The sequence below is a fragment of the Xenopus laevis genome, chromosome 8L (genome assembly GCF_017654675.1).
Source record: "Xenopus laevis strain J_2021 chromosome 8L, Xenopus_laevis_v10.1, whole genome shotgun sequence".
NCBI classification, from domain to species: domain Eukaryota; kingdom Metazoa; phylum Chordata; class Amphibia; order Anura; family Pipidae; genus Xenopus; species Xenopus laevis.
Window position 1 is genome coordinate 129,664,725 of NC_054385.1, and position 20,081 is coordinate 129,684,805.

The window sequence follows — 20,081 nt, forward strand, 5'->3', positions numbered from 1 at the left end:
CTCGATTTCACTTCGACCCTTGATAAATCTGCCCCTTAATGTTAAAACACATTTTCCCAAATACTGTATCCCTCCCTCATTTATATGACAGTGACATTCTCGTTTATATTAATGGTAAAAAATCGACAGGTTTATGACTTTATTTTTATTGTCTTTTACGTTTCCGTGTATTTGTGAATACTGTAAAACTATTTCCCCTTTTTATACTAATTATTACTATTCCTGTATTTGTTATTTGTTTGTATGTTTAATGTGTTGGCCAGTCAAGGAATTCCGTTCTTCATATCAGCACATAAGCTTTTCTTGACTTTACTTGGAGCTGATATTCCCATAGATGCAGGAGGTGTTGGAGATCTCTTGGTTGGGGTTTTTTAGTTTTTTTAAAGTGACAGTACTTTGATTATCGAATGATCAAATAGTTGATTTTACTTTGAATCGAAGGTGGAAGTCGCAGTAGCCTATTTGATGGTCGAAGTATCCAAAAATTACTTTGAATTTCAAATTTTTTACCTTAGAAAATTCCCTCGATTTCACTTCGACCCTTGATAAATCTGCCCCTTAATGTTGAAACACATTTTCCCAAATACTGTATCGCTCCCTCATTTATATGACAGTGACATTCTCGTTTATATTAATGGTAAAAAATCGACAGGTTTATTCATTTATTTTTATTGTCTTTTACGTTTCCGTGTATTTGTGAATATTATAAAACTATTTCCCCTTTTTATACTTATAATTACTATTCCTGTGTTTATTTGGTTTTAGAAAGACGTTAAATGTGTTGGCCAGTCAAGGAATTCCGTTCTTTATATCAGCACATAAGCTTTTCTTGACTTTACTTGGAGCTGATGTCCCCATAGATGCAGGAGGTGTTGGAGATCTCTTGGTTGGGGGTTTTTAGTTTTTCTCTTTTGCTGTTGCCCCACTTGACTGTAGCGTATGTAACAGAGTGTTTATCCTGAATAAAATCCCAAGCAGTTATTAGATAGAACAACCTGACTGCTCAAGATACTCAGAGATGTAAGAGTTGGCCTGCAACTAAATTCAGGGAGTCAAAATATTTATCCTAATAAACAGATGCTTTCATCCCAAATTTCTGAAATTTTTGAATATTTTATTTTTCATTCCATGCCTTTCTAATTAGATATGTGCAATTTTATCAAAACTAGAAATCCAGGTATGTATCATGTAAACTATAAATAAACCTACTAGTCTGGTTTTGCTTCCAATAAGGATTAATTATATCTTAGTTGGGATCAAGTAGAAGCTACTGTTTTATTATTACACGGAAAAAGGAAATTATTTTTTAAAAAATTTGATAGCTTGGATAAAATGGAGTCTATAGGAACTTTCTGGATAATGGGTTTCTGAATAATCCCCGTACCAGAAAGTTGCAAATTCTATTTCAATTTCTATAGAGCTGCAAAGTTTCAGTTGTTCTCCTGATTAATCCTGTTAAGGGCTCAATATCCAGCAGTGGAATAAATCATATGTTTTTTTTTTTTTAAAACCTATTGTACCAAACTATACTCATTATTTTTAAGCAACCTATATTTTTGCTGATAGTGTCTCTACAATAGTATTCCAAACATAGCATGTTCTTACTCTATTGAACTACTTTAATTTATGGATTGTACATTGACAATAGATCTCAATTTATATTTATGTCATCCTTCTATTTGGCTTTGTCTGTTTATTCTTCCTAATTCAGTGTATAGCACCAAGGAATATGCAGAAGCTTTATAATTAAACAGTAATAGTTCAGTTTAGTGTAATAACTGTTTTAGGGGCCGATTCACTAACTTCGAGTGAAGGATTCGAAGTAAAAAAAAACGTTGAATTTCGAAGTATTTTTTGGGCTACTTCGACCATCGAATAGGCTACTTCGACCTTCGACTACGACTTGGAATCGAAGGATTCAAACTAAAAATCGTTCGACCATTTGGTAGTCGAAGTACTGTCTCTTTAAGAAAAAACTTCGACCCCCTAGTTCGCCACCTAAAAGCTACCGAACTCAATGTTAGCCTATGGGGAAGGTCCAACGATTCCTTAGATCGTTGGATTAAAATCCTTCGATTCGATTCGAAGGATTTTATCGTTCGATCGAACTATTTGCTCTAAAATCATTCGACTTCGATATTCGAAGTCGAAGGATTTTAATTCCCAGTCGAATATCGAGGGTTAATTAACCCTCGATATTGGACCCTTGGTGAATCGGCCCCTTAATGTCAAATTATAATTGTTGTTGTTATTATTATTTTTATTATTAACCTCAACATTTAAGGGCACATTTACTTAGCTCGAGTGAAGGATTAGAATAAAAAAAAAAAACTTTGAATTTTGAAGTTTTTTTTGGCTACTTTGACCATCAAATTGGCTACTTCGACTACGACTTCAAATCAAACAATTCAAACTAAAAATCGTTTGACTATTCGACCATTCGACCATTCGATAGTCGAAGTACTGTCTCTTTAAAAAAAAACTTCGACCACCTACTTCGCCACCTGAAACCTACCGATGTACAATGTTAGCCTATGGGGAAGGTCCCCATAGGCTTTCTAAGTATTTTTTTATCGAAGGAAAATCGTTCGATCGATGAATTAAAATCCTTCGAATCCTTCGATTCGAAGGATTATTCGTTCGACCGAACGAATTGCGGTAAATCCTTCGACTTCGATATTCGAAGTCGAAAGATTTAACTTCGATGGTCGAATATCGAGGGTTAATTAACCCTCGTTATTCGACCCATAGTAAATGTGCCCGCTATTATTATTTTTAATTACCCTAATAATATTAATGATTAAGTTCATTCTTAACATAAATTATTTTATCATACAATAATGCCAGAAATAATAAAATGTTTCCAATATTTAATTCACTTAATTTGCATTAGTTCTGGGTGCTCCACAAAGAAGAAAATAGCTCATACAGAAAACCTCCAAACATTCTGGATGAAAGATCCCACATCTGTATTATTATGATACGTATTATTATCAATAATAATACAAAGAATCATAATTAGTAATCAGCAAAACTGTATGTATTGCTTCACCAAAAATAAGCATAATTGGGGAAACATTAATAATATTAAAAATTTTGTAAACATTTTGCTAAATGTGTTTTACCCAATGAGCAGTTTTTTCCTGCATTTTTTTTTCCGTGCAAAATGCATTGGAGTTGAGTAGGTATGGGCGAATTTTTTCGCCTTGTTTCGCCCATATACTTGTATGGTAAAAAAAAAAAACGTCAAATTTTTTTTGGACGTCCATACACTTTAATGGGCATCAGCGTCATTTCAACGGCGGCAAATTTTTGACGAAACAAAACAGGTCAAATTCGCCCATCCCTAGAGTTGAGGCTTTTTTATCATTTTTTTCAACACAAAACAAAATGCATGTTTTGTTGTAACTCTGTTATGTATTATTGATATTTATATAATTATTACTCCTTTTACTTTGAGTACAGCTAAAATAAATTAGCCATTAATATAAAATGTAATAAACTGTACTAAAAGCTTTATCATTTTCACAAAAAGGCTATTTTATTCTTATAGATATCTAGATATAAAAGATTTATTAGTGAGCTTCCTCAGCACAGCATTCTTTTAGTGCAACAATTGCCACATGAAGTCCAGACAAAAACATTAGGTCGAGGAACTCACAAACAATAAATAACTGTATTAAAAACTGTAAGAAAACATTCTAAAAACTACCTGTGAAACAGATCTATTAAATTTCAGCTAAAACCTGTTGAAAAGTTTTAAGTTATACTTACAGTTTTATTCATTGGCAAAGAGGAATCTAATTAAAAAAAATATAAAAAATATAAAGCTTACAATATATAAATAAACAAGTAATAATACTTGCATGTTGGACACATACATGAGAATATGTATGTGTTTGTATTAAAGTGAATGACTGTAAATAAAAATACCCAAGAAAAAAGTTTATGTAAAAATAAGGGCTATATTTATCAAGGATCGAATTTCGAAGTAAAAAAACTTTGACCATCAAATTTGTTAACAGTAAATAATTCCACTGGAACATTGATTATTAAAGGGATCCTGTCATCGGAAAACATGTTTTTTTCAAAACGCATCAGTTAATAGTGCTACTCCAGCAGAATTCTGCACTGAAATCCATTTCTCAAAAGAGCAAACAGATTTTTTTATATTCAATTTTGAAATCTGACATGGGGCTAGACATTTTGTCAATTTCCCAGCTGCCCCCAGTCATGTGACTTGTGCCTGCACTTTAGGAGAGAAATGCTTTCTGGCAGGCTGCTGTTTTTCCTTCTCAATGTAACTGAATGTGTCTCAGTGGGACATGGGTTTTTACTATTGAGTGTGAGAAATTGCCCCTGCGTTCTGTCCGGCGCGTGACGTGGGACGCCGGCGACGGACGCGGGCGCGAAGGCGCCGGCCGCTGGCGCAAGGACACGCGCGTAAACGCCTATGACGGACGTGCTGGCGTCAGTTCTGCGACATCAGCATAAAGACGCCAGTTTGGCGCCAAAGTAACAATATTTAAACCTGGTTCTGACTGAGATGCGTTGCCTGGTTATTAGGTTGTTTGAACTGAAACCCTAGCGTCTCTGAACTTCTGAATTCCTGATTATCAACCCTTGCCTGTACCCGGATTTGATTACTGCTGCCTGTCTCAACTTATCTGCCTGTCTCATCATTTACGAATCTCGCTGCCTGCCTTCTGACGTCGGACCTCCTGACTACGACTCTGCCTAATCCCTTGTACCTCGCTAATCGTCTCATTGGCTACTCTCCACAACCCTGCTCCCTGTTCCACTCCAGGTGGGTAGCGGTTGTGTGAGGCGCTTGTGGGTTCAATATCTACTGTTCCAGCTCCTTCTACGACTGGATTATACTGGTGAGTCTGACAATTGAGTGTTGTTCTTAGATCTACCAGGCAGCCGTTATCTTGTGTTAGGGAGCTGCTATCTGGTTACCTTCCCATTGTTCTTTTGTTTGGCTGCTGGGGGGGGGGAAAGGGAGGGGGGTGATATCACTCTAACTTGCAGTACAGCAGTAAAGAGGGATTTAAGTTTATCAGAGCGCAAGTCACATGACTTGGGGCAGCTGAGAAATTGACAATATGTCTAGCCCCATGTCAGATTTCAAAATCGAATCTAAAAAAATCTGTTTGCTCTTTTGAGAAATGGATTTCAGTGCAGAATTCTGCTGGAGCAGCACTATTAACTGATTCATTTTGAAAAAATTTTTCCCCATGACAGTATCCCTTTAAGGAAACACGGATATTAGCAAAACTCACCTTTTTGGGTATGACTGAAATAAATGGAGGCATAACAGATATCTTCTTCCATATGGGAGCCGATATTAGCTGCACAGACACAAGAGAGACTTTCTAAATTATTTCATTATATCTTTGCCATTTTCATAAAATCTACACTCTTATGTCACCTATCTATCTGGTGTGGCCCAAGCCAAGGCCACTAAGAGCATAACAAATATCAGAAGACATTTAAAACATTATTTTAATGATGAACTAAATTGTCCTGTTTGGCTTCTTTGAAAAAATTACAAAAAAATTGTGAAATGGCAAAATTTCATCAAAATTTTGCCAATTTACCTTCCCTTTTTTTTGCGCCAAATGCATTGAATTTATTGGGCATTTTTCTTGCACCAAATGCATTTGAGTCAGTGGGGTTTTTTTTTTTTTACTTTTTCCCAGTGAAATAAATGCATGAAGTAATTCTAATGCTGTTGCTGATTGTCTGGTGCAAAGAATTGCATTTCTCCTGGCTAAAAAAATTAATAGTTGATTTTCAAATAGCTAAAAAAACTATAATACTGCCATTGGCATTTTGCTTATGGTTGTCCCACATCCTAAATGCAGGGCAATGTTTGCAGATTTGCCAAATTTATAAGAATGACATAGAAGCAAATTCTGCTACAAAACTGTATCAGGCAAAAAAAATGCTCATCCCGAATTATTTTCTCTTTATTTAAAGTTTTTAATTTCCTTACCCAAGTCTGCTATATCTTCATACAACATTGCTGGGCTGTGGATCTCTTCCTCAATCCCTGTTCTGTGCGAAGGCACAATTAATTACAATATTCATTATTGCTCTTGATCTATGTTTGAAAGATTCTCATCCTAGCTTTTAATCTATTCCTTTTGTGAAGTTTTATGAGCATGAGCTACGTGATCTTGTGGAGGTTTTTAGATGTGTCAGGTAAAGTTTTTTTTTTTTAATAATAAGGTTCTAATTCTAAGGGAATCGTGGTATTTGTGTGCTGAATAGTCTGTCTAACAACTTACCTTACAGAGGCTTTTGGAGAGTTCTCATCTAGAAAAGTATAGGGATAAAAAACATAGATTATCATTCAACCAATTCTTGAGACCAAAATGCCATTTCAATTCTAACAACCAATTAGATAATTTTGCTAATCCTATTAATGATAATTTTCAGTGTTTCATATATTTTCCTCTTTTGTTGATGTGCTAATAAAGAACGGTAGACTTGCAAATGCATTTGTTTGGTCTAGGTTGGGTGAGCTGGAAACACTAAAAAGTGTTAAAGAAATTCCAATCAATTTGATGTGGTGCCAGCTTCTTTGGTTTTCCCATCCCTGTTCCAAGTTAATGTAGCCTAGCCATAGAACAGCCAATGTTCACAAATACCAAGGCTGAAGATGGGCCGAAAATGCGAAAGCAGGTATTTTTGGAGCAACCTCCACTTTGCTCTGTGTGACTGCATAGAAGCTGTACTATTCAGTGCAGATAAACTGAGCTGGGGAAGGGAGCAGATCCACTTCTCTCAGCCTACAAAATAAACTCATTTTTGTGTGCCATCAGCCTAAGCATCCTTCATTAGAAATACCTTTATTATTGTAATTAAAGCTTACCCTGGTGGGGTTCGTGGGGGTCGGCGGGGACGCCCGCTGCACTCCAATCGGGGACTCCCGTCATGTCTGTATTCTGCACCGCCGGTTTCCTAGGGCGCGCGCAGCGTGTCTCCTGGTGATTTAAAGGCGCAGGCGCGCTGACGTATGACGTCAGTGTGCAATGGCGCGAAATTTAAAAGTATTTAAAGGTACAATTTCTTTTTTACACACTGCCCGTTATAGGAGTTTGTTCCTGGTGCTATTTGAGCTTTGTGCTATTCTGTTTGAACCTGTTTGATTCCTGTTGTTGACCCCTGCCTAGCTATTTGACGATCCTGACTTCTAAATCCTGACCCTTGCCTGATTACCGACTTTGATTCTGCTTAACCCTCTGATTGACTTCCTGGTTTGACCCTTGCCTGCCTGACTATGTTTATTCTCTGCCTGCCCCGACCCGGCCTGATCTGACTACTCTATTGCCTATTGCCTTGTACTACGACCTTCTGCCCAAAGACTTTGCATACCATAGTATCCCTTTTGCCTGGTCAGAACCTTTCGCCTTGCGCCTCTCGTTATAAGACCTGGCGGCATCTGAGTAGCTGAGGGCTCCTCCCGAGGCCAAAGGCGGCTGCTACAGGCGGAAGCACGAGCCAAGACCAGGGTGCTTAGCATCTGTTCTGACTTAAGGGTGTCAATCGTTACAATTATCATTAGCAGTGTGTCAGTTTAGGGTCAGTTCTTGTACTATTTACATGGGAGTTTGTTATCTGCGGTTAGAGTTCAATAAACTGCTTACTTACCTGTTTTGGGTTTGTGTCGGAACTTGAAGGCAATGATTACAGTAATTAAAAGAGACACTGCCAGTATCCCAGTGAGAGATGGCACCAGGTAAGACAGATATCCACCTATACAGGAACAAATAAAATTGCATCCAAATACAAAGTAATCATTTTGATTACAATATCAACGTAGCTTTATTATTGTAGGAAGAATTTCAACAAATTTCTGAATTTTGGTCATTCTTAGGTTTATGAGCCCTAAGGGGCACAATATGGACATCTGGGGAATATGTGAACAACTTCATAAGGAAATAAACAATATAAATACCCTGTTAAGCTGTTGTTTATCTACCAACTTTTCAAACCCACTGGACACCTTTGCTGAGTCCAGGCTTTGTTGTGTCTCACAGAAATGTTAATTCCCCTTTGCTTATGCATTTGGCTTTAATCCATGAAAACCATGAAATATTTTTATATTTTTGAATTTTAAACTGGGATTAGCTCAGGAATGCAGTATATAGTAGGATTTCAAAGATGCAGCAGAACCCTGAACTTATTGTTTGTTTATGGGCTGCCTTGTCCCTAGCCGTGCTGTGCTATGGGTTACTAATTATATGCATTGTTGATAAATAAGTCTCAGTGTGTAATGGAGTAACATGGTGGAACAGGTTGGGTTATTTAAACCGAATGCATAGTTAAAGTTTTTCGTATTTTTAAGAGTTCTTTGGGGAAAAGGGACTGAGACTCTTTGTCCACCAGGAGTGGAGTGTGGGCCTTTGCCTGGCAAGGAGGTGCCAGGAAAGGACTGCACATCCCCAGGGTAGTGGGTCAGTAATATGTGAACTGCATATTTACTTTGCCTTTACTTTTACTGCAACAGTGTGTTTGATTATTGTTTTCCTAATGGAGCCACCAGCAGGTGTATTCAGACTCAGGAACTGAAACTGGTAAGAAGGTAATGATATAACCTGTATAACCTATGGCACAGGGGCTGGCCAAAAAGGGGTTACAATAGCAACCCTCGAAACAATCCTTGGAGCAGAGTTCATTTCTTTTTCCTGTCATTATCTTACTAGGCAGAAACTCAGTAGTGTATGAAAGCCTAAAGCAGCCAGTCAAAGTGTGGGGATGAGAGGAGAAGAAGGGGTATGTGCACATTTGAGGCCAAAGAGTCTTCTACCCTCAATGTATGTGATCTGCATAACATAAGTAAATGGAGCTCAGGGTTGGTGACCCCCTCTTAGGCTAAGGCCACACTAGGCGATAGCGCCGCGATTTGACTCGCGGCGACTTTTCGCCGCGACTTTTAAGCCGCAATCGCTGGGGAAACTTTTGCGCTGGCGTCTATGGGGAATCGCGAAAAATCGCCAGCGTAAAAACACACGCGGCGATCTTTTTTCTATTGTCGCTCGAAATCGCCTAGCGAGGCAATTTCGAGCGACAGTAGAGAAAAGATCGCCGCGTGTGTTTTTACACTGGCGATTTTTCGCGATTCCCCATAGACGCCAGCGCAAAAGTTTCCCCAGCGATTGCGGCTTAAAAGTCGCGGCGAAAAGTCGCCGCGAGTCAAATCGCGGCACTATCGCCTAGTGTGGCCTTAGCCTAACCAACAATGCACAAACAATTATTGTATTAGCTGTTTAGCTTTCCAACAGATAAATTGGGCCCCCAGTACTTAATAATTAATAGATATAATATATTATAATAGACATATTGTAAAAATGGAAAGTGCTGTTGCTCTAATACTTTTGGTAGAATGGTGAACATCAATTTAAAGGAGAGAATGGGTACCATGAATACTTTAGAGCAGTTCCTGCACCTATTACTGTACCACATTACAAATATGACATCCCAACATCCCACATTCTCTGGTAAGCATTCAATGAGCAGCCAGTCTTTTGGATGAGGCTACCACTGTTTTATGGCTAGCTATTAAATTTACATGAGCCCCCATACCTCATCAGGATAGGATGACAATATTTAACATTCATGATGAGTGTATTTTTTTGCCAGCCATGGATTTGCAGTGAAATTTCACATATCACCATCTGCTAATTTTTTTTCGCAAAACTGTGGAAAAAGTTTGCTGCGGAAAAATTCCACATGACAAAAAAGTTGCCATGATTGTTGCCAAGACAAAGAAGTCGCCATAAGAAAAAACGCCCATTCACTTTAATGCATTTGGATAAAAAAGTCGCCATAAGAAAAAACAAGATGAGATACATACAATACCTCTGTATTGTTTAGTTTTATTTTAGAGGATGCTGTCAGGGAATGGACATCAAATCCCAGAAACCTCAGCATGACAAGATTTATCAAGGGTCAAGGGTTTTTTAACCCTCAAATTCGACCCTCGAAGTAAAATCCTTCGAATTCGAATATTGAATTCGAAGGATTTGAGCACAAAAGGTTTGATCGAATAAAAATCGTTCGATCGAACGATTCGAACGATTTTAAATGATCGATCGAATGATTTTTATTTGATCATAAAAAGTGCCCAAAACCAATCTACTATGTCCCCATAGGCCAACATTCAATTCGGTAGCTTTTATTTGGCGAAGTATTGAGTCGAAAGTTTTTTTAAAGATTAGATTATCGAATGGTCGAATGGTTGAATAGTCGAACGATTTTTGCTTTGAATTGTTCAAATCATTCGATTTGATCGAATTCAATCGAATTTGACCAATTCAATGGTCGAAGTATCCAAAAAATTACTTTGAAATTTGAATATTTTTTGATTCGAACTATTCACTCGAGCTTAGTAAATCTGCCCCATAGTTGATGCACCGAGGAGAAAGTGACATCATGCCACTTCCAGTTTTTGGTATGACACTTCCCAGTTACATCCTTCCTACCGCATCCTCAGAAGATTTAGCAGTTAAGGTGTTGGGTGTTCTTTATCAACTACTTTATCTAGTTTTACCCTGAAGAAGGTCCCTGTGAAGACTGAAATGTTCTGCACTGCCTATTCTCATTGGTTATGTATAACAAACAAGATTGATTTAACCTAAAGGAACTGAACATGTTTTAATTTAGGTATGGTAACCTGCAGTCTACAATGGAGTTTGATTAATGAACATTTTCATCAGAAATGCTTTACGTTTATTTTGAAAGTAATGGTCTAAATTACATATGTAATAAAATAGAATTCTACTTTATATTTGACATCACACACAGAAGCAGAATTAAGGAAACTACTGTTAAGGTAGTATTGTTTAGAAGGAGCGTTAGCTTTCTCTCACCCTGTATTTCAATATGTGCCTCTCTGCTCCTCTTCCTCACACTGCCGGTTGGAGTTTGTACCTCACAGGTATAATTCCCAGAATCCTCCAGCTGAGCTGAGGGGACTCCATATTGGTTGGATAAACTGAATCCCTGCACATTGTGCCCATTTCTGTAGAAAACAAACTGTAGCTCTGTAGTCTCTCTGTGTGGGCTGAGCTTTGTGTCACATGTTATGGTCATGTGATCTCCTTCTGTCACCTGATCTGGACTCACTTTTATTTGTGAGTAAGAGATTAGCTCTAGATAAAAAAAGAATATATGTATACTAGTACCATTTCTAAATTAAAGGGATACTGTCATGGGAAAACAATTTTTTTTTTTAAAACGCAGTTAATAGTGCTGCTCCAGCAGAATTCTGCACTGAAATCCGTTTCTCAAAAGAGCAAACATATTTTCTAATATTTAATTTTGAAATCTGATGTGGGGCTAGACATATTGTCAGTTTCTCAGCTGCCCCCAGTCATGTGACTTGTGCTCTGATAAATGTCAGTCACTCTTTACTGCTGTACTGCAAATTGGAGTGATATCACCCCCTCCCTTTCCCCCCATCAGCCTAACAACAGAACAATGGGAAGGTATCCAGACAACAGCTCCCTAACACAAGATAACAGCTGCCTGGTAGATCTAAGAACAGCACTCAATAGTAAAATCTAGGTCCCACTGAGACACATTCAGTTACATTGAGTAGGAGAAACAACAGCCTGTCAGAAAGCAGTTCCCTCCTGAAGTGCTCACCCTGTATCCAGATATGCGTCATGCTGCTCCTCTTCCTCACACTGCTGGTTGGAGTTTGTGCTGCACAGGAATAATTCCCAGAATCCTCTAGCTGAGCTGAGGGGACTCCATATTGGTTGGATAAACTGAATCCCTGCACATTGTGCCCATTTCTGTAGAAAACAAACTGTAGCTCTGTAGTCTCTCTGTGTGGGCTGAGCTTTGTGTCACATGTTATGGTCATGTGGTCTCCTTCTGTTACCTGATCTGGACTCACTTTTATTTGTGGGTAATAGAAGAGCTCTAAAAAATTAATATATTTGTCTTGGTATAGTTTCCATTTCAAGATTAATCTGTTTGAGTCTATGGAATGAGTCTGGAATTACAAAGAATTTACAGATTTACAAGCCTATTAAAGGAATAGTTCAGTGTGAAAATAAAAACTGGGTAAATAGATAGGCTGTGCAAAATAAAAAACATTTCTAATATAGTTAGTTAGCCAAAAATGTAATGTATAAAGGCTGGAGTGACTGGATGTGTAACATAATAGCCAGAACACTACTTCCTGCTTTTCAGCTCTCTAACTCTGAGTTAGTCAGCGACTTGAAGGGGGGCCACATGGTACATTTCTGTTCAGTGAGTTTGCAATTGATCCTCAGCATTCAGCTCAGATTCAAAAGCAACAGATATGACCCATTTGGCCCCCCCTCAAGTCTCTGATTGGTTACTGCCTGGTAACCAGGGTAACCAGTCAGTGTAAACCAAGAGAGCTGAAAAGCAGGAAGTAGTGTTCAGACTGACTTGTTATACATCAAATCACTCCAGCCTTTATACATTACATTTTTGGCTAACTAACTATATTAGAAACATTTTTTTTTTGCACAGCCTATCTATTTACACAGTTTTTATTTTTATACTGAACAATTCCTTTAAAGGCAGTCTGTGATTTATTTTTCAAGTGATTTTTTTTAAATAAAAATAATCCTGCTCACCCTGTATCTGGATATATGACACATTGCTCCTCTTCCTCACACTGCCGGTTGGAGTTTGTACCTCACAGGTATAATTCCCAGAATCCTCCAGCTGAGCTGAGGGGACTCCATATTGGTTGGATAAACTGAATCCCTGCACATTGTGCCCATTTCTGTAGAAAACAAACTGTAGCTTTGTAGTCTCTCTGTGTGGGCTGAGCTTTGTGTCACATGTTATGTTCATGTGATCTCCTTCTGTCACCTGATCTGGGGTCACTTTAATTTCTGTAGCAGTAAAAAGCTCTGCAAAAAATAACAGAAAAATGAATTAAGTGCACAATATGAACAAAACGTAATCTATTTATTCGTACAATAAAGCATTGTTTAGTGCAGTAGAATGATGGTGAGGGCCTATGCTGTGGGCACAGATCCTCATTGTGGTTATGGATCTTTTCTGAAAGGCAAGGTAAGTAGTTATAGTTTTTAGTTGAAATCCTGGTACACTGGTTTTTATGGATACAAAGAAATATGTTCAAAAGATGCCTACAACTCTATAACTGATTATGTAACTTAGACTTTTGACACAAGTTACAGGATCTTCTGTAGGTCTCAGGACCTTGGCCTGCAGTCAATAACCTAATAAACCCCAACAACACTCAATTGTGAAGTGCATTTATCTAGTCAGTTGGAGTGGCTGCTAGGCCCCAATGTTTTAGCACAGGTGTGCCACTGGCCAGTTAGCTCCTCAGACAAGGGTACCAGGAGTGGGGAGCTCATGGTTACCAGCTACTACTTGCCCACCCAACTCTGCTTTGTAAGATGGCCAAAGTTGCAGCCAGCTGTATGTTAATTTTGGATTGGGAAGCATTCCATGAATAACCTAATAGCATATTAACATAGTAAGTTAGGTTGAAAAAAGACACTCGTCCATCAAGTTCTACCTTTTAAGTCTTTATATAACCTGCCTAACTGCCAGTTGATCCATAGATAGTTGATAAATAACATGTTAATGTTATTGTTTAACTTTTACTTTATGATTTCTTAACGGCTGTTATATATTTGTATCTTTGTCTGATAATAAAAGCTCTGGCATTTTACATCCCAACCCAGATGTCCTAATTGTCTTCAAGGGTTTGGTAGGTTATACAGGGAAGGAAGTGGGGGGCATTTTGTGAGAATTCGGGATTGGAAGGTGGCTTTCTCAACACTGCATAGTCATGGGACATAAAATAAAGAGTTCTGATCCGGCCCCTAAGTGCAGACAGAGTTAGGTTGTTAGTAGTGATGTTTAACAGTTGACGACTTTGTAGCATATTGGGCATGAAAATAACTTGCATGATGGGGGTTCTAGAGAACCAGATCTTCAAAAAAATCCACCACCTACTGTAAACAAAGCTAAGTAGACAATTGCTTTTAGTGACTGACTTACACAATGGGGCCTATTTATCATGCAGTGTAAAAAAAAAAAAAAAATAACCTCACATCGCCAGACATCCCACTGTAAAAATGTTTTACTCATCAAGTAATGATTTCCAGCAAAAGTGCTCCTCTGCGTGAAAATCTGGTGTTTGGAAATGCTATGAGGAAAACATAGTGTTCATCCATCAAGGGTTTTTCTTGCATTTGCCAGAACTTACTTGCTACTTTAATTTTTCCCATTGACTTTAATGCATTTGGCATAAAATAAAATACACACTTTGCTAAATTTGCCGTTTATTTTATACCTCTTTTACAGTTTTTTTTAATATAATTATGTTGCACAATATGGTGAATAGGTTGATGGCTGTATATTTAGGGGCACATTTACTTAGCTCGAGTGAAGGATTAGAATAAAAAAAACTTCGAATTTCGAAGTTTTTTTTGGCTACTTCGACCATCGAATTGGCTACTTCGACTACGACTTCGAATCAAACGATTCGAACTAAAAATCATTCAAATATTGGACCATTCGATAGTCGAAGTACTGTCTCTTTAAAAAAAAACTTCAACCCCCTACTTCGCCACCTAAAACCTACCAACCGAGCATCAATGTTAGCCTATGGGCAAGGTCCCCATAGGCTTTCCAAGGTTTTTTGGCTCTAAGGAATTTTGTTCGACCGATGGATTAAAATCCTTCGAATCGTTCGATTTTTCGTTCGATCGAAGGAAATGCAGTAAATCCTTCGACTTCAATATTCGAAGTCGAAGGATTTTACTTCGACTGTCGAATAACGAGGGTTAATTAACCCTTGATATTTGACCCATAGTAAATGTGCCCCTTAATGTTGTGTATTAGTATTGCAGTTTCCAGAAGTCATTGTGTTGGTAAAGTGATAAATGTTCTGTAAGTGTCAGTGTGTAGGTGTTTATTTACATAATATTTATTGCCATTCTGTACTTAATAGGTCCATTATCTTGAAAACCTCAGGTCTTGAACGTTGTGGATAACAGATCCCATACCTGCACTGTGTATATAACCATGTATTACTGCAGAATGATCTGTGCAGCCATTACTGAGTGATCTCTTCCCATGATGTGTTTTCCCCATTCCCTTACTGATAAAGTGATATCACTGTAATCATTATTGGTTTGAGTTATGACATTGCACTCATCTCAAGTTTGATTTCAGATTTTTATATGTTATATGTTATATGTTATATATATATATATATATATATATATATATATATATATATATAATATTATCTGTAATTTATTTAGCACCAACACAATTATTCAGTGCTTCACAGTATTTGTGCATCATTCCCATAAATCCTCACCCCAGCAGAGCTTACAATGTGACATTCATGCACTCAAGAGGAAGTTTTGGGGATTTGGGAGTATCAGGAAGAAAGCCATGGAGGCAGAAGTAGCACATACAACAGCCCAGGCTGGAATTGAACTCAGGACCACTGTGCTGCAAGGTATAAGTTCTATAAGTTCTATTTAAGGATGAGCAAACTTTTTGGCTGTTACAGTTTTGTAGTTTTGCAAGTGACAAACTTCTCCATGTAGTCTGTTTCACCTGCAAAAAAATAAAGCTCATGTCATTAATTCACCACTACTTGGAGCACTCCACTTTGTGGCCAAGATGGCGGTGCACATGGCCACGTACTGACGCCATTGTGCCATGCTGTGACGTTCCTGGGTGTTCCTAAGTTGCTATTTTGCCTTGATCCTTTCCTTCCTGACTTCCAGCCTTGATCCTGACTTCTCTACTCATTGCTTCCTCTGATTTTTTTGCCTGGATATGACTTCAAACTTTAACCCCTCTGAAAGCACGTTTTAGAAAATATTTTTTTTTTCACACATAGCCGAGTAGGAATTAGAGGGAACATTGTTCGGAACTCATCCCAGTCCTACCCTGGCTAAGTGCTGTCCAGCAGGTTAAAAAGAAACTGGTAACATGGGGCCTGTTTTCAAGCAGCATAGTGTATAGAGCTTCTCTGAGAATGTAGGCCAATGTATTACAGACCTGATTTATTGCCATGTAAAATGCCCTGTCTTGCCTCATCAGTAGTTCTAACCAATAAACCACTGTGTAGCTATATCTAAAATGTCTTGTCTACCAACGGTATTAGGAGAAATGTATGATCCCTGGGGGTGCAGGTGTTCCTATGTACCTCCCCCCACCTGCCTTTCATTGTTACAATACTCAGTGGTGTATCTAGCCTACACTAGAACCCTCCCTGCAAAAAATTCCTTGGGGGGCAATTCCTACCGACCCCTGCTTACCTAGTCTCCACCCCATACCCACACCTGCTGGCCCTCTCCAACCCCCCCCAGTGGCCCATTCTCTTGCCTCACTTCACCCTTTTCTTTGGAACTAGAAAGGAAGCTGACCTAGTCATCCAGGCCCCCCCAGTTCCCCGGCCCCACCCCTGTGACATCTCTATAGTCTCACCACTGACAGTAACACAGTCAGCCATGTATTAGTGGAGAAAACTGCAGGTCTCTCAAATCTATTGCTGCCAAATCTTACCCTTAACACATTATGTGGGACATTGGAAACAACTCCTAATATGTGAGTGGCACATGCTATAATAATAATGCACATTTATGAGCACATTTACTTACATTTGAGTCTTACCTGAGACTGAAATGTATATTTTACTACTGTAAATCCCAGCACCATAATATGTAACTTTTTTACATCCGTATGTACCAGACGCAGTAACATCCACTCTTCCTATGTGTAACACAGACTCACTGACTGGAGACCCAATGATCTTATTGTTCTTGTAAAATACTGTGTTCCTTGTCTCATATCCAGTCCGACTGTGACACCTGAGAGACAGGGAGTCTCCTTCATGAACATCAGGGGGCGCCTGCAGGATGAGCTGATCTGAAATAAAATAAAAATGTTACACAAGTGGTAAGTAATCTTCCCTTTCCAATCTGGGAATTTTCTGGATCTTTTTCTAATTTGACATTTTTCACTCACAGGACTTAATATTGAATGTAACAGAGTCAGAGGCCTGGTACTGGTAATTGCCAAGGTTTGACAAACCGAATAACAAGACTCTGATGATAAAAACACATCCAGTATGTATCATAGCACCAGGGATATCCCAGGTTCCCTTGGGCAATAGGAGCCACATTACAGGTCAAACTACTAAAACCCAATTCATCTAGTGCTGAAAACATCATCAACAGTCACATCAGAATGGAGAATATGCTACTGATTTATTATTTGGCCAATATATTCCCACAATTCCCTCCTACCCAATACTCCATCCATAGACTAATACATAATGCTGAATATTGGTATAGGCCACATCTTAGATAAAACACTTTACATGCTGGGGCATATTTATCTCCTAAGGAAAATGGAGAGGTATGTGTTGTTTTTATTAATGATGTCTGTGTATGAACCATTTCATATATGAGTGTGGGAGTGTAGACTTGCTTTGTGTTTCTTCTCATACATTGCATGACAGTGAAATCTTGTTTGTGAAGAAAATAAATGACGAGGCTTCCTTGAATGATTGTACAGGTATGGGACCTGTTATCCAGATTGCGCTGGACCTGGGTTTTTCCAGATAAGGGGTCTTTCCATAATTTAGATCTCCTTTCCTTATACTGTATCTACTAAAATGAGCTCTATGGGAAATAGCCTTCTGGTAAATGTAGCTTTCTGGATAACGGGTTTCTATAACTGTATCAGATCACAAGCAGTTATGCTATTCCTCATTACAATACAATACATTCATTCATTTATTAAAAATTGTTTAAAAGTCTGTTTACCTGATGTTTCATTAAAAACTGCTATCAACAGGGTGAGGAAATCTGTAAATACACACAATTTATGGATTACACGCAAAAATATATAGAGAATATAAGGGGCAGATTTATTAAGGGTCAAATAGTACATTTGAATTCATATTTACAATTTTTTTGTGGTGTCAAAATTCACACATTCACACAAATTTTAATCGCCCAATTTGAATGTAAAAATTTGAATGTGAGATTTATCACACCTAAACCATGGAAACAGTTCTAATTCAATATTTGCCACCTAAAACCTGCTGAGTTAATTTACAAGTCAATGGCAGAGCTCCGTTGAACCATTTAAATATGTTAATTGCCTTCCAGACATGCAAGTTTTTTTTTGGAGAGAAAATTTGATTAGAATTTGATTAGAATTTTCGGGTTGGGACTATTCGATCGAATATTATACATTCAATTTTTTTGTTAAATAACCTCCCATACAAGTTGTGAATATATTTGAATTCATTAGAATTAAATAATATTCACATAAATTCGACCTTTGATAAATCTGCCCATAAGTGTATAGTACATGGTGTAATGGGATAGACATACCTAAGGGTAAAAGTGCAAGAACTATTTGAATTTTAAGGTGATATGCCAGCTAATCAAGAATAAGCTTATGAAGATTGTATGTTAAAATACGACATGTAACTTATTTATTTATTTTTTTGATTTTCTTTTTGTACTCTGGAAAATTATAAATAAAGAATTTAAAAAATAAATAAAATAAGTGTATAGTACTTAGGAATCTTGAAGTAAGTAAATTCATTGTTTTAGGCTGTATTTGTAAGTGCATGACAACACGGGAACATTGACAGTGAAATCATTTACATACAGTAGGTTGATTCAGTTAAAATCTAAAAGAAACACCTTTACATCAATTATTTGCTGTTCTCATCAGAGAACCTGACATTTAAGGGCAGATTTATCAAGGATCTCATTGAAAATTCGAATTCAAAATACAAATGTTTGAGTTGTTTTCCGTCAAATCTGTCAAATTCGACTAGGGAGTTATTCGAATTTGATTTGATTTAATTTCAAAATTAGATTTTCGAGATTTAACATTTAAGAACTCGACTTAGACTATTCGGCACCTAAAACCTGCCGAATTGCTGTTTAAGTCAACGAGAGATGTCCAGGGATCATTTTTGAGTTGTTTGCAGCCTTCCTGACATTTGAGTTTTTTTCGAAGAAATGCAAATTCATATTCAATTCTAGTTTTCAGATCGATCCTATTAAAAAAATTAGATTTTTATAATTGGCAGGCCAATCTGACCCTGATCTTGCTCTCCACTGTAAATTCCAATTCAATGAAATACAAATTTAGGAGTGGAAACCCCACACATATGCCTAAATAATTTCATATTTGGAGTAGTTGATTGCCTTTAATTCTCCAGAAATGGAGCATGTATTGGTAACATCCAACATTCATCATGTTCAGTAGCATTTGTGTGTATATTCCAAGTCATCCAGAGATGTAAAGTCGGAAACCAGATGGCCTTCAGTTTTTATGTTGTGGAACAAATGACACATTTATTTAAAATAACATGATCCAATTCAAGAAGCAAGAGAAAAACAACCTTATCATCATGAAAGTAGATTCAAAAAAATAAATGTTCTACATTTATATATTTAAAACATTTAGATCTAGTGATTGACCTATAGACTTGCATTGAGTTACATTTATTTTTGGCCGACTTGTAAAGTTTTTGCCTTTTCAAAACTGGAGAAAACTTTTCTGGACCCAAAAACAACAAAAGATGTGGGAAATATATTTTTAACTGAGCCCGACCATATACATGTACTTGACTTTGGAGAAATGTCATGAAAATGTTTTTCTAAAATGTAAAAAAAAAGTACTTGTAAACTTTTAGGAAAGTTTGGACCATTGTGGCTTGAACGTGACAGGTGCTCTGTAACTATATAAATACAACAGAAGCAAAATAAAATCTATTGTAGTAAAGTGTATCCTAATCCAGTTTGTATTTTCATTTTATTAAAATATTCCTCAGTGCTGGATCCTGTCAAACTCTGAGTATAATTTAGTTTACTGTGACTCCACTTGTCCCTCATTTATATTCAACGTGTAATTAAACCTTTCACCTTATATCTCTATATTTACACAGTGTCTCCGTTTATGGGACACGTTTCTGGACTGAGACCAATAACGTTTGCTGGGTTTACATAAAACCTATAAATGAAGTCAGAAGTTAATGTTGA

General features: G+C 37.5%; 1 protein-coding gene across 1 annotated transcript in view; it reads right to left on the reverse strand.

Moving 5' to 3' along the window:
- Window positions 1–493: 493 nt before the first annotated feature.
- Window positions 494–20,081, reverse strand: part of LOC108699141 (Fc receptor-like protein 2) — a 30,025-nt gene continuing 10,437 nt past the window's right edge. The window contains exons 3-11 of the mRNA XM_041573991.1: window positions 12,633–12,914; window positions 11,662–11,943; window positions 10,884–11,165; window positions 7,663–7,767; window positions 6,297–6,324; window positions 6,002–6,063; window positions 5,286–5,354; window positions 3,775–3,800; window positions 494–958 (exon numbers count right to left, since the gene is read on the reverse strand). Of these exons, the coding sequence (XP_041429925.1) occupies window positions 836–958; window positions 3,775–3,800; window positions 5,286–5,354; window positions 6,002–6,063; window positions 6,297–6,324; window positions 7,663–7,767; window positions 10,884–11,165; window positions 11,662–11,943; window positions 12,633–12,914 (1,259 nt within the window). The 3' untranslated portion in view covers window positions 494–835. The remainder of the gene's footprint in view (window positions 959–3,774; window positions 3,801–5,285; window positions 5,355–6,001; window positions 6,064–6,296; window positions 6,325–7,662; window positions 7,768–10,883; window positions 11,166–11,661; window positions 11,944–12,632; window positions 12,915–20,081) is intronic.